At 39.9% G+C, this 13,202-nt stretch overlaps 1 protein-coding gene across 1 annotated transcript; it reads left to right on the plus strand.

Annotated features, from left to right (window-relative positions):
- The first annotated feature begins 449 nt into the window (after positions 1–449).
- LOC130297001 (keratin, type I cytoskeletal 47 kDa-like) lies at positions 450–12,177 on the plus strand. Its single transcript, XM_056549136.1, has 8 exons — positions 450–1,619; positions 2,285–2,367; positions 2,998–3,154; positions 4,190–4,351; positions 4,434–4,559; positions 5,406–5,617; positions 8,464–8,831; positions 11,944–12,177. The coding sequence occupies exons 1-8, from the start codon at positions 936–938 to the stop codon at positions 12,036–12,038; spliced, it is 1,887 nt and encodes a 628-aa protein (XP_056405111.1). The 5' UTR covers positions 450–935; the 3' UTR covers positions 12,039–12,177.
- The last annotated feature ends 1,025 nt before the right edge of the window (positions 12,178–13,202 follow it).

Below are 13,202 nucleotides of genomic sequence, written 5' to 3' on the forward strand. Positions count from 1 at the left end.
CCCTGTTCTTGGCCGACTATGCCCTGTTCTTGACCGACTATGCCTTGTTCTTGCCGTGTTCTGTTTTTTTTTTTTGGTTGCAAGTGGTTGGCTTTATTTAAAAATTTGTTGTCTAAGAGAAGAGTCAAACACAGCCGTATAATCACAAAATCCACTGCACAACGGGAAATACACTGCATAGTCTCCTAGTAGCAAACACACAGGGCCACCTGGCGGCAGCCCTGTGTGCGCAGTGAGGTTTGGAAGTGGGGCCAGCACATTGATGTGACTGTGATGCGTAGCCCCATCTCCAAACCTCACCGAACACACAGGGCTGCTGCCGGTTAGCCCTGTGTGTTTGCTAACAGGACAATACGTAGCATATTTACTGCTGCGCAGCAAATTTTGTGCAGCGTGAAATACCTCTAGCATCCGGTGTGTGTGTGTGTGTGTGACCCTACCCCAAAAAGTTTTCCCACGGTTTTCAGAAGGGCAGTTATTCCATAGCACGCCAATATTTTTCAGAAATACCTAATGTGATACCTAAGTAAATAGTAGTATGCTGAGTCTTACGAGTGTTTGCAGCACAATACCAGTCCGACTGTTCTACAATGATACTGATACTACATAGCCTATAAATCATTTGGCATCATTAAAGAGAACCTACTGGGAGCATAAAGAAGTTGCCTCATAGTATCTTTACCTCATTAGACATTATAATTAAAGGTTTCTATCATTGCTCCCGTCTCCCACCCTTATGATAAACAGTAATTTTACCAGATACAGGCAAAAAAATTATAATTGGGCTTGGACAATAGTTTGCTGTCACAATCAGTATATCAATATGGCACACCCACAATGCTGCTATATAAAATGACAACACTCCACTATAGTATTGTCCCTTCAAGTGCCATCACTTTGCAGGCTGTGGAGGGTATCACTGTGCTTCAGGAATCATGACAAGCCAATACAAAAGGAGTGGAGGGGTTAGCAGGGGATATGGTTCCAGTTTGGCTTCTGGTTATAGTGTCAATGTCAGCAGTTCATCCTATAGACAACAGAGTGGTGGTGGTGGTGGTGTTAATGTAGGCTTTGGTGGTGGCCAGGGCAATGCATGTTTTTCTGATGGATATGGTGGTGGCTCAGGGGGTGGTTTTGGTGGTGGCTCAGGGGGTGGTTTTGGTGGTGGCTTAGGAGGTGGATATGCTGGTGGTTCAGCAGGTGGTTTTGGTGGTGGCTTAGGAGGTGGATATGCTGGTGGTTCAGCAGGTGGTTTTGGTGGTGGCGCAGCAGGTGGTTTTGGTGGTGGCTCTGGAGCAGGCTATGGTTCTGGTGGATTTGGAGGAGGCTTTGGTGGAGGTTCTGGAGGAGGCTATGGCTCTGGAAGCTTTGGGGGAGGTTTTGGTGGTGGATCTGTTGGAAATGAAGGCCTACTCTCTGGAAATGAAAAGCAAACAATGCAAAACCTGAATGACCGCTTGGCCTCCTATTTGGACAAAGTCAAAGCATTAGAAGATGCAAATGCGGACCTTGAGGCTAACATCAAGGACTGGTATGATAAGAATCAACCTGGTTCTACCAGCGCAGGATCCACTGACTACAGTCAATATTACCAAACAATTGAAGACCTGCAAAAACAGGTGAGAAAAAAAAACTAAATATTGTGACATGTATTTGCATGGGTTGGAAACAGAGCTGTTAATTGGGAAGTTGACTTAATTTTCAGTTAAAATTTTCTCTGATTTTTTGGTCATTTGTTTCGGATCTGTTCCATCTCTACTCCTATATCCTGAGAGGCCCAGAGCGGCAATGTGTTATGCATCAAAGCTTCCAGTCACTACGTTCATTTGACCAGTGTACTGTACAGGAGCAGGGACTACTGCCTCTGACAGGAGTCCCTGCTACTAAACATACTTTGCACATCTGACAGGTTTACTGAATCAGATCCCAAACGAATCTCAGGAAATTCTTTTTCTTATCTCTACTACTAACCAACAACAATAGGTCCTGCTGTCTCCATGCTATTTTCATGTCTCAAAGACATTTTAACCTTCCTTGTTCTTTACCTGTGGCAACCACTAGGTTCTCACCACTTATTTAAATAGGAACAAGACCTACCTTTAACTACCCCCCTGTTTTTAAGTGCCCGATAACAGTCTAGGGTACATAGAGACTTGACTGTAATATAGGAGTGTAATATTTTAGGAAAATTTGATTTATACAGTTTCTGTTATTCTAAAACTCAATAACTTTCAAAAAAATTATTTATTTATTTATTTTATTTATTTATTTTTTAAATTTGAAGATACAAACTGCAGCTACGGACAACGCAAGTGTCCTTTTGGCCATTGACAATGCCCGATTGGCAGCAGATGACTTCAAGATGAAGTAAGTAAAGAAAGAAGTTTCTATTTGAAAACTATTAAAAATTACTTTTACGTTACCCAATTTCTGTACAAGTATTCTATACAATTTAGTATTCTATACTATACAATTTCTATACAAGTATTTATATGCCTTACATCAGTTTGTTGTTATATATTTTATCTGTACATAATAACACAACATTTTGTAGGAATATAACATATAATAAGAAGATATCGATTATTTCAATTATTATTATTATTAGGTTTGGATAGTAATTTATTGTTTCTTTTCATGTTATTGTATTTCAATGGAATATCCTTATTTATGTTGTTTTTATATCATTTTAATTTATTATTTAGGTTTTCTCCAATTAAATTTACTTTTGGTCTATTCCTGTCTACAGCACTATGTAATCCCAATGCCTATTGAGATAACTTTTTGTTTTCTTACCTATGGACTATTTTTAATGAAGTCTCAAGGTCTCATTGTGAAGACCGAAACGTAGCATTGTAACTTGGATGGGTGAATAAAAACCGCGCTATTTCACGTTACTCCGGAGTGCTGGTTCTTTCTCCAGTGGATCAGATTTACACCAAGTATTTTACAATTCAAATTTTATGGATCTGATGTATTTTTTTTTTTTACCACTAGGTATGAGAGTGAACTTCATCTGCGCCAGAGCGTTGAGGCAGATACCAATGGCCTCAAAAAGGTCTTGGATGAGCTGACCATGAGCAAAACTGACTTTGAGTCACAAATTGAAAGCCTGACAGAAGAGATAGACTCCCTCAAGAAGAACCATGAAGAGGTACAACTACAGTCTCATCGGTCTATTCATGAAAACATCATTCACGCTTTATATTTTTATTGTTATACAACCGATATTGGACTTTTTAGTCTTACTTACTTACTAATTTATTGCTTCCACATATCAATGTTGATCCAAAAATGGCATTGGGAAGGAATTTTTCCTCCTAGTATGGGGCAATTGGCATCAGCCTCATGTTTTTTTTTTTTTTTTGCCTTACTCTGAATAAACCCAGTAATAATATAGGGTGAGCTCGATGGATTCTTTTTCAACCTAATGAACCATGTTACTATACTAAACGCATAACTGTAGGAGTGCAATGGTATTATGATGGTTAGAGGACCATGGTGCAGGTTGCATTTGGGTCCAGGTGCTTAAAGGGGTACTCCGGTACTAGACTGGTGCCAGAAAGTTAAACAGATTTGTAAATTACTTCAATTTAAAAATCTTAATCCTTCCAGTACTTATCAGCTGCTGTATACTACAGAGGAAGATCATTTCTTTTTGAATTTCTGACTACAGTGCTCTCTGCTGACACCTCTGTCTAGGTCAGGAACTGTCAAAACAGGATAGGTCTGCTATGGGGATTTGCTCCTACTCTGGACAGTTCCTAAATGGACAGAGGTGTCAGCAGAGGAAACTTTGGTCAGACAGAAAAGAAATTCAAAAAGAAAATAACTTCCTCTTTAGTATACAGCACCTGATAAGTACTGAAAGGATTAAGATTTTTAAAATGGAAGTAATTAACAAATCTGTTTAACTTTCTGGCACCAGTTGATTTAAAAAAAAAAAAAAAAGTTCCCACTGGAGTACCCCTTTAATGGCACACTTTTGATCTCAGGCAATATTCACACTTGCAATTTCACATTGGTGACTTGTATAATAGTTGTATACAGCCAAGTTATAAGAAGGCATTCAAGGGTAGAACAAAGTTTACATACAAAATATTAAACTAGCCTAAAAGGGTCTACTATGGTATCTTTTAGTTCTTCACGCCATTTATTGGTTGTAAGACGCATTTTTTTTCTCCTATAGGATACACAGTCTAGCGAGGGGACCACTGTTGGTCAAGTCAATGTCGAAATGGATGCTGCTCCAGGAAAAGATCTGACAAAGATACTGAATGATATGAGAGCCGAATATGAAGCTCTGGCAGAGAAGAACCGCAAGGATGCTGAAGACCTGTACAACCAACAGGTACATGTCCATACTGGGTCCATACCAAGCAGGAACTCTTTATAATTTGGGAATTTAACTTTTCTTCTTCTTTCTTCTCTAGAGTAATCAAATAAAGCAACAGATCACTGTAGGAGTCCAACAGGAACAGACAAACAAGAGTGAGATCACCGAACTGAGGCGCAGCCTTCAATCTCTGGAAATGGAGCTGCAAGCCCAGTATGCTATGGTACGATACCATTCTTCATGATGTATGTCTGGATAGAATAATTCCTTTGGTCTATGAATTATGACTTGTGAGGAGGTAACTTGTAGGTACCTCTTATAAATTGAAAACATAAATAAATTTTGAGTATTAAAGGGGAGTACCCCTTTAATACTCAAAATGTATTTATGTTTTCTCCCCTATACAAAGGATAGGGGATGTGATGTCTGATTGCGGGGGTCCCTCTGCTGCTTCTCCCAGCATTGGTTTAGAGCATCGGGTGCAGCGCCGGAGGCTCGTGACGTCACGCTCCCTCCCATAGACTTGCATTGAGGGGGCATGCCTGTGACATCACGAGCCTCCGACCACGCATCGCAAGTCATCTGGCACGGAGTGAAATTCGCACCATGCCCCAGATGAATGGGGTTCCCCAGTGGCAGGACACCCGTGATCAGACATCTTATTTTGTCCCCTATCCAAAGAATAGAGGATAAGATGTCTATGGATGGAGTACCCCTTTGACTATAGGAGTCATAAGGTGGCACCATATCATGGCACTATACATACCTTTGGATCAATTGTATTATACTGTAAGGTCAGCAAGGTTTCTAAGGTAAAAAGCTGCCAAAGGTGTCCTTTTCCATCTAGGAAGACGAAAGTGTTATAAATAACACATAATAGGTGGAGGACCCATTACAGATTTTGTATTGTGACCCAAAATTCAAGTTACTTCTTTTTGTAGAAGCTCTATAGGCCACTGTATATGCTCCATGTGCTTGGCCTTGCCCCATGCATGAACGTAGATAAATAAATCTAAAATTATTAGTGTGTAAATTAGATGTTAAACAACTTGGTTATATTTTAATTTAGAAAAAATCCTTGGAGGACTCATTGACAGAAAAAGAAAATGACTACTGCAGGCAGATATCCCAAATCCAGGTGACCATAAGTGGAGTAGAAGAGCAGTTGGAGCAAATAAAGAATGATACGACCTGCACGAAGTCTGAGTATGAAGCCCTTTTGGATGTCAAAGTACTTCTTGAACAGGAGATTGCGACCTACCAGAAGCTTTTGGAAGAAGGGTAAATAAGAAAATGTGCCCACTGCTATAAATTAGCAAGGAAATGTGTTAAAGGGGTACTCTTTTTTTAAATCAACTCGAGCCAGAAAGTTTAACAGATTTGTAAATTACTTCTAATTAAAAACCTAATCCTTTCAGTACTTATTAGCTGCTGTATGCTCCACAGGAAGTTCTTTTCTTTTTTTAATTTCTTTTCTGTCTGACCACAGTGCTCTATGTTGACACCTCTGTCCATGTCAGGAACTGTTCAGAGCAGGAGCAAATCCCCATAGCAAACCTCTCCTGCTCAGACAGAGGTATCAGCAAAGAGCAATTAAGCAGAGGAGAAAGTAGCATCCGGCTCCCAGACTGGATAAAATACTGGCTTTATTGGAAAATATTAAAAACCAAACTGGAACATAATGTGGATAAGAACAAACGAAACGCAACCAACGCGTTTCGACCTGTTAACAAGTCTTAATCATGGTAAGTATAATGGACAAAAGATGCATCTTAAATACTGTGGTAACCGGTGACATCACATAAGGTTGTTGGAAAATGTGGAGCTGGGAGGATGGAGAAAACCCGTAATGGAGTGAACAACTGAAATAGGTAGTAAATTAGACAAAAACTATATCTTGTTCAAATGATTAATATATATAACTTAAGTCATGTCTGTAATTAAGTCCAGACGGGAAGCGCGTGTCTAAACACAGTATCCAAAAAGCCTCTCGTCTGAACACGGCTTTACTCCAATCTCCACCTCTTCTGGGCGGGCGTACTCTTTCTATACCTGTCACTGAAATGTTCGGAACAATACCTGCATGATGATCAATAATGTGTTTAGTGAAACCTGACACAGATCTACTGCCGATTTTGTTACTGTCGGGTATGTGTAAGTGTTCTTTGATCCTAACTTTGAGTTTTCTACTCGTACATCCTATGTATTGAAGGTTACAGGGTATGCAAATGATAGTATAAACAACATGATGTGTTTGACAATTGATGAAACTTTTTGCTAGAAATTCCTGTCCTGTGGTACATGAATGAAATTTGTCAGTATTGGGCATGTATTGGCAGACAGTACATCTTGGGTGGCTACATTTGTAACTGCCTTTACATGTGAGCCATGTATCAGTGTGGGGAGCTGTACTAAAATCGCTGGGAGAAAGTTGATTATGCAGTGAACGTGCTTTGCGGGGTACTACCCGAACACCTTGCCGTAGAATATCAGACATGGTTTTATCAAGATGTAATACTGGTAAGTGTTTGAGTATAATACGTTTGATATCTTGAAATTGTCTGGAAAATGGTGTGGTAAAGGTGGGAAGCGATTTAGTTTTAGATTGAATATGTTGTCTATCACAAAGATAGTGGTTAGCCGGTTTTGAATTAACAATGTTTTCTGCTCTATTTATGATGTATGGTTGATACCCTCTAGTGGATAGGCGTTTTCTAATATCCTTGCATGTCTCCCTGTATGTGTGTTGTTCAGACGATGCACGTCTTGCTCGTACAAATTCCCCAATGGGTAGATTACGTTTTACATGTTCGGGATGACAACTTGATGAGTGGAGTAAACTATTGCCTGCGCAGGTTTTACGGAATAATTTAGTGTGAATAACATTTGATGTACAATCACCTCTCAGAGTAATGTCTAGAAAATCTGTTTGACTAGCTGAAATGCTGCCCGTAAAAACTAGTGACAGATCATTATTATTCAGAAATTTGAAAAAATCCTCCCCTTGTTCAGGGGTTCCCCTCCAAATCAGGAGAAGGTCGTCAATGTATCTCCCATACCAACCCACAAGGTGAATGAGTGGGTTGGCATGGGAGAACAGGACGACCTCCTCCCAATATGCCATATATAGATTGGCTAACGAGGGGGAAAACTTCGAGCCCATCGGGCAACCGGTAACCTGTAAATAAAAAACAGAATCAAAACTGAAAAAATTGTGATGTAGCAAAAAATGTAAAACGTCCAATATGTACTGTTGCAGAACTGATCCATAGGTACTGTACTTCTTAAGATGATGGGATATGGCTTCTATTGCTCGATCATGAGGGATGCATGTATAGAGAGCAGTGATGTCACAAGACATCCAACTGTCTTCATTGGTCCATTCACGGAGTCTCATGGCTTGTAGTAGGCTCTTAGTGTCCTTAATGAATCCCTTTGTCCTGGATACCAATGGCTGTAGCATCCCGTCCAGCCATGCACTGAGTCGTTCTAGGAGAGAATCTATGCCCGCAACTATGGGCCTCAAAGGCGGAGGAAACTTATCCTTGTGTAGCTTGGGTAAAGCATGGAACACCGGACACTTCGTAAACGGAGGTACAAGATAATCTGCTTGCCTCTTAGTGATAATGGACAGTGCTGTACCTTCTTCTACTAACCGTGATAATTTACTCTTGATAGTATTGGTTGGATCGTGCGTCAAACGTCGATAGGTGTGTGTGTCATTTAACATGTTCAGCACCAATTTGTTATAGAGTGAAGAATCTAACACTGCCACGGAGCCTCCTTTATCGGATTGACGTATAGTAAGTAGTTTATTGTTAGATAATTCTTTAAGGGCTTGACGTTGTTGAAATGTGAGGTTAGGATGTTTAATACTGGATGTTTGTTGATACAATTTTTTTATATTTCCCTGTGATCAGCAAAGAGCACAGTGGTAAGACAGAAAAGAAAAGAATTTCCTGTAGAGCATACAGCAGTTGATAAGTACTGGAAGGATTAAAAAATTTTAATAGAAGTAATTTACAAATCTGTTTAACTTTCTGCCACCAGTTGATTTAAAACAAAATTGTTTTCCACCGGAGTACCACTTTAATTCTCCATTCCTATAAATGTTATTTGTCTTACAGGGATGTTGAGGCTGGGCAAGATACAAGTCAAAGCAGCAGAACCACAAGTACTTCTCAGGCTACTACTAGAGCTGGAGGTACCTCAGCCCAGACTTCTAGAGGGTCTACAACTACCCAAACCTCAAGGTCTACACCTTCAACTACTCAAACTTCAAGAGCAGGAAGTGCAGTTTCTGGGAGTGGAGGTTCTATTGGCTCACGCTCTTCTGGTCAAACATCTAGTACAGCATCCTCTTCTGCAACTAGAAGTCAGACTAGCTCTTCTGCTGGTCAAAGCCCAAGCGGATCAGCTTCTTCTGGAACTGCAGGTTCAAGATATGGTGGTCAAAGCTCAGCCTCCGCTGGATCTGCAAGTCAAAGCTCAGATGGTAAAAAGATCTTGATTGAGACATATGATGATGTCCTCAAAGCCGGTGAAGTGAGCGGCAGTGCTCTTCACTCCCTGGCCGGTAGCTCTGTCCAACTTATTCACTCCATAGACCAGTCCATAGAAAGCCTTTGGCTGTCCAGACATGTTGGGAGTTGTAGTTTTAGAACAACTGGAGGCACCCATGTTGGAAAACACTACCATAGACTAAAGCCATGAATGAGTCAAATTTGATTGACAGCTAGAGAGTAAAGTACATTTTGATGCGCACTTCACCGGCTTATAATTCACAATCATGGCAGGTCTCAGCACTGAGACCCAGTGCAATCCAAACTTTTGACATGTCTGTTTTTTTTAAATGATAGTAATACTTTAAGCACATCCGTACTAATAGTGGTAGTAGTTGTAGTGGCAGTAGTACTAGCTTGTAGTAGTTACTTAGTAGTTACAGTGATAATAATAGTTGTAGACGTTGTAGTAGAGTTGCTAATAATAGTGCTAGTAGCAGTAGTAGGTGTAGTAGTAGGTAGAGTGGTTTTCGATAAAGTAGTGGTAGTGGTAATAAAAGAAATGGTAGAAGTGGAAACAGCTGTGATGGTGGTAGTAGTGATAGAAACACTGGTAATTGTAGTGGTAGACGTGGTAGCAGTTGTAGTGGTAGTTGTAATGTTGGAAGTAGTTGAAGTCGTGAAAGTTGTAGCAGTTGCAATGGTAGTTGTAATGTTGGAAGTAGTTGAAGTCGTGAAAGTTGTAGCAGTTGCAATGGTAGTTGTAATGTTGGAAGTAGTTGCAGTCGTGAAAGTTGTAGCAGTTGTACTGGTAGTTGTAATGTTGGAAGTAGTTGAAGTTGTGAAAGCTGTAGCAGTTGTACTGGTAGTTGTAATGATGGTGGTAGTTTTAGTTGGAGTAGTAGTAGAATTGACAGTAGTTCTAGTGGTAGCAGTCGTAACATTAGTAGTAACACCAATAGTGGTAGAAGTTGTAGTAGTTGTGGAAGTAGTATTTGTAGTGGTAGCATATGTAGTAGCGTAGAAGTGGTAGTAGTTGTAGTGGTGGAGGTTGGTACAGTTGTAGTTTTGGTAGCAGTAGTAATAGTGGTGGTAGTAGTTGTAGTAGTAGAAGGGATAGTAATTGTAATGGTAAAGGTTGTAGCTGTATTAGAAACATTAGTAGTTGTGGTGGTAGAAGTCGTAGCAGTTGTGATAGTTGTAGTAGTTGTAGTTTAAAGGCTGTCACAGTTGTAGTGTAGTTGTAGTAGTGGTTGTGTTAGAAACAATAGTTGTGGTGGTCAAAGTGGTAGCAATTATGGTGGTCAGCTCAGTAGAAATCAAGGCAGCACCGCAACCACTTAATATAGCAGTTCCAAACTATGGGGCCTGGATGTACACTGCGGGTACTCAGGGCAACGACCAGCGGTGGTGCTAGGATGACATCAAACAGTATCCGTAAGTAACTATAGTAGCAGAAACAAAAAGATGTCCTGCCCTCACCACAGCAATACAGGTCATGTGGCTCCTCTTCGGCACCTCTGACAGACAGGCCAACAAGGCTGGCGTGGGGCGCTCAGAGGCGACTGCCGGCGGTTTCGCGCAACGTGTTGCGCGAAACTGCCGGCAGTCGCCTCTGAGCGCCCCATGCCAGCCTTGGCTGCCCGTCTGTCAGAGGTCCCGAAGAGGAGCCGTATGATCTGTATTGCTGCGGTGAGTGCAGGATATCTTTTTGTTTCTGCTACTATAGCAGTTATGGTAGTTGTAGTGGTGATAGTAGTATTAGTAGTAGTTGTAGTGGTGGTAGTAGTATTAGTAGTAGTAGTTGTAGTGGTGATAGTAGTATTAGTAGTAGTTGTAGTGGTGATAGTAGTATTAGTAGTAGTTGTAGTGGTGGTAGTAGTATTAGTAGTAGTAGTAGTTGTAGTGGTGGTAGTAGTATTAGTAGTAGTAGTTGTTGTAGTGGTGGTAGTAGTATTAGTAGTAGTTGTAGTGGTGGTAGTAGTATTTGTAGTAGTTGTCGTGGTGATAGTAGTATTAGTAGTAGTTGTCGTGGTGGTAGTAGTATTAGTAGTAGTTGTAGTGGTGGTAGTAGTATTTGTAGTAGTTGTAGTGGTGATAGTAGTATTAGTAGTAGTTCTAGTGGTGGTAGTAGTATTAGTAGTAGTAGTTGTAGTGGTGATAGTAGTATTAGTAGTAGTTGTAGTGGTGATAGTAGTATTAGTAGTAGTTGTTGTAGTGGTGGTAGTAGTATTAGTAGTAGTAGTTGTAGTGGTGATAGTAGTATTAGTAGTAGTTGTAGTGGTGATAGTAGTATTAGTAGTAGTTGTAGTGGTGGTAGTAGTATTTGTAGTAGTAGTTGTAGTGGTGGTAGTAGTATTAGTAGTAGTAGTTGTAGTGGTGATAGTAGTATTAGTAGTAGTTGTAGTGGTGGTAGTAGTATTTGTAGTAGTAGTTGTAGTGGTGGTAGTAGTATTAGTAGTAGTAGTTGTAGTGGTGGTAGTAGTATTAGTAGTAGTTGTAGTGGTGGTAGTAGTATTAGTAGTAGTTGTAGTGGTGGTAGTAGTATTAGTAGTAGTTGTAGTGGTGGTAGTTGTATTTGTAGTAGTTGTAGTGGTGATAGTAGTATTAGTAGTAGTTGTAGTGGTGGTAGTAGTATTAGTAGTAGTAGTTGTAGTGGTGGTAGTAGTATTAGTAGTAGTAGTTGTAGTGGTGGTAGTAGTATTAGTAGTAGTTGTCGTGGTGGTAGTAGTATTAGTAGTAGTTGTAGTGGTGGTAGTAGTATTTGTAGTAGTTGTAGTGGTGATAGTAGTATTAGTAGTAGTTGTAGTGGTGGTAGTAGTATTAGTAGTAGTTGTAGTGGTGATAGTAGTATTAGTAGTAGTTGTAGTGGTGGTAGTAGTATTAGTAGTAGTTGTATTGGTATAGGTTGTAATAGTTATAATGTAGTTTTAGTGTGGAGGTAGTATCAGTTGTGGTCGTTGTAGTGTGGCTAATAGTTGTAGAAGTGCTTGTATTGGTAGTAGTGGTAATAACAGTAGTAGTGGTGGTAGAAGTGGTAGAACTTGTAGTAGTAGTTTACTCACATGATTTCTAACACATTTTTATTGTTCTTTGTTTTTATAGTAAAAACTAGGAGGACAGTAGTGAAAACCGAGACGTACGTTGATGGGAAGATAGTGGATACAACAACTGAAGAGCATGTAGAACCAGTTAAATAAGATGTCATCCAAAAAGCCAAATTCAGGAATCCGCAGGGGCACAGTTATCCTCATCTATCGCTGTTATGGGTTCTCAGCTTTTCTTCTTGTTTCTCCACATGCCTACATGTTTTTTCATGTCTACCTTTCATCCAATAAATTCCTTAAGCAATTGACATTGTGTGTGACCCAATATGGGATTATTTGTATTATAATTTACAGATTAGGCCTCCAGTCTCCATACCAGGTTAACTGTTTGGTTGCTGGACAAGGTTTAGTTTACTGTATATCTCTGACCAAACTCCCTTCAGCAGATTAGGAACATATGTCTGCCTTTCTTCCATAGAGAGAGCTACCCTGGTCCACTAGTTGGATCTGATGTTACAGCCTAGCCTTACCTAAGTGTATATGGCTAAGCTAGAAAACTGTAAACAGCCTATAGACAAGTGGGGGGTGAAGAATAAAACCACTAACAGGACAGACTGACAAAAAAAACAACAACCATTAAACAAATCCTTAAACTTTTTTTTTATATATCAACTGGCTCCAGAAGGTTAAACAGATTTGTAAATTACTTCTATTAAAAAATCTTAATCCTTTCAGTACTTATGAGCTTCTGAAGTTAAGGTTGTTCTTTTCTGTCTAAGTGCTCTCTGATGACACGTGTCTCGGGAAACGCCCAGTTTAGAAGAGGTTTGCTATGGGGATTTGCTTCTAAACAGGGCGTTTCCCGAGACAGGTGTCATCAGAGAGGACTTAGACAGAAAAGAACAACCTTAACTTCAGAAGCTCATAAGTACTGAAAGGATTAAGATTTTTTAATAGAAGTCATTTACAAATCTATATAAAAAGTGTTTTTCCTGGATAACCCCTTTAATAAAAAACTGGCACATCCTTAAAAGCGATGTCCTAATAATGGACAGTTTACCAAACAGGACACAAGTTACTTTCAGACGTGCACCTTCACTCAAGAATATGCTTGCTCCTAGCATCATTAAACAACACCAAGGAATGCCTACTATCTGTGACCTACCCCCGGGATCTGATAAGTGCAATAATAAAAGGTGACTATGCTGCAAAGAAATTAGACGAAAAGTGACTGAGTTCCATTCCAACTGCACATGAAAGAGATTTAAAGGGGTACTCCGGTGGAATTACTTTTTTTTTTTTTTTTATCAACTGGTG

This window comes from Hyla sarda, chromosome 12 (genome assembly GCF_029499605.1).
Source record: "Hyla sarda isolate aHylSar1 chromosome 12, aHylSar1.hap1, whole genome shotgun sequence".
In the NCBI taxonomy this organism is placed as follows: Eukaryota; Metazoa; Chordata; class Amphibia; order Anura; family Hylidae; genus Hyla; species Hyla sarda.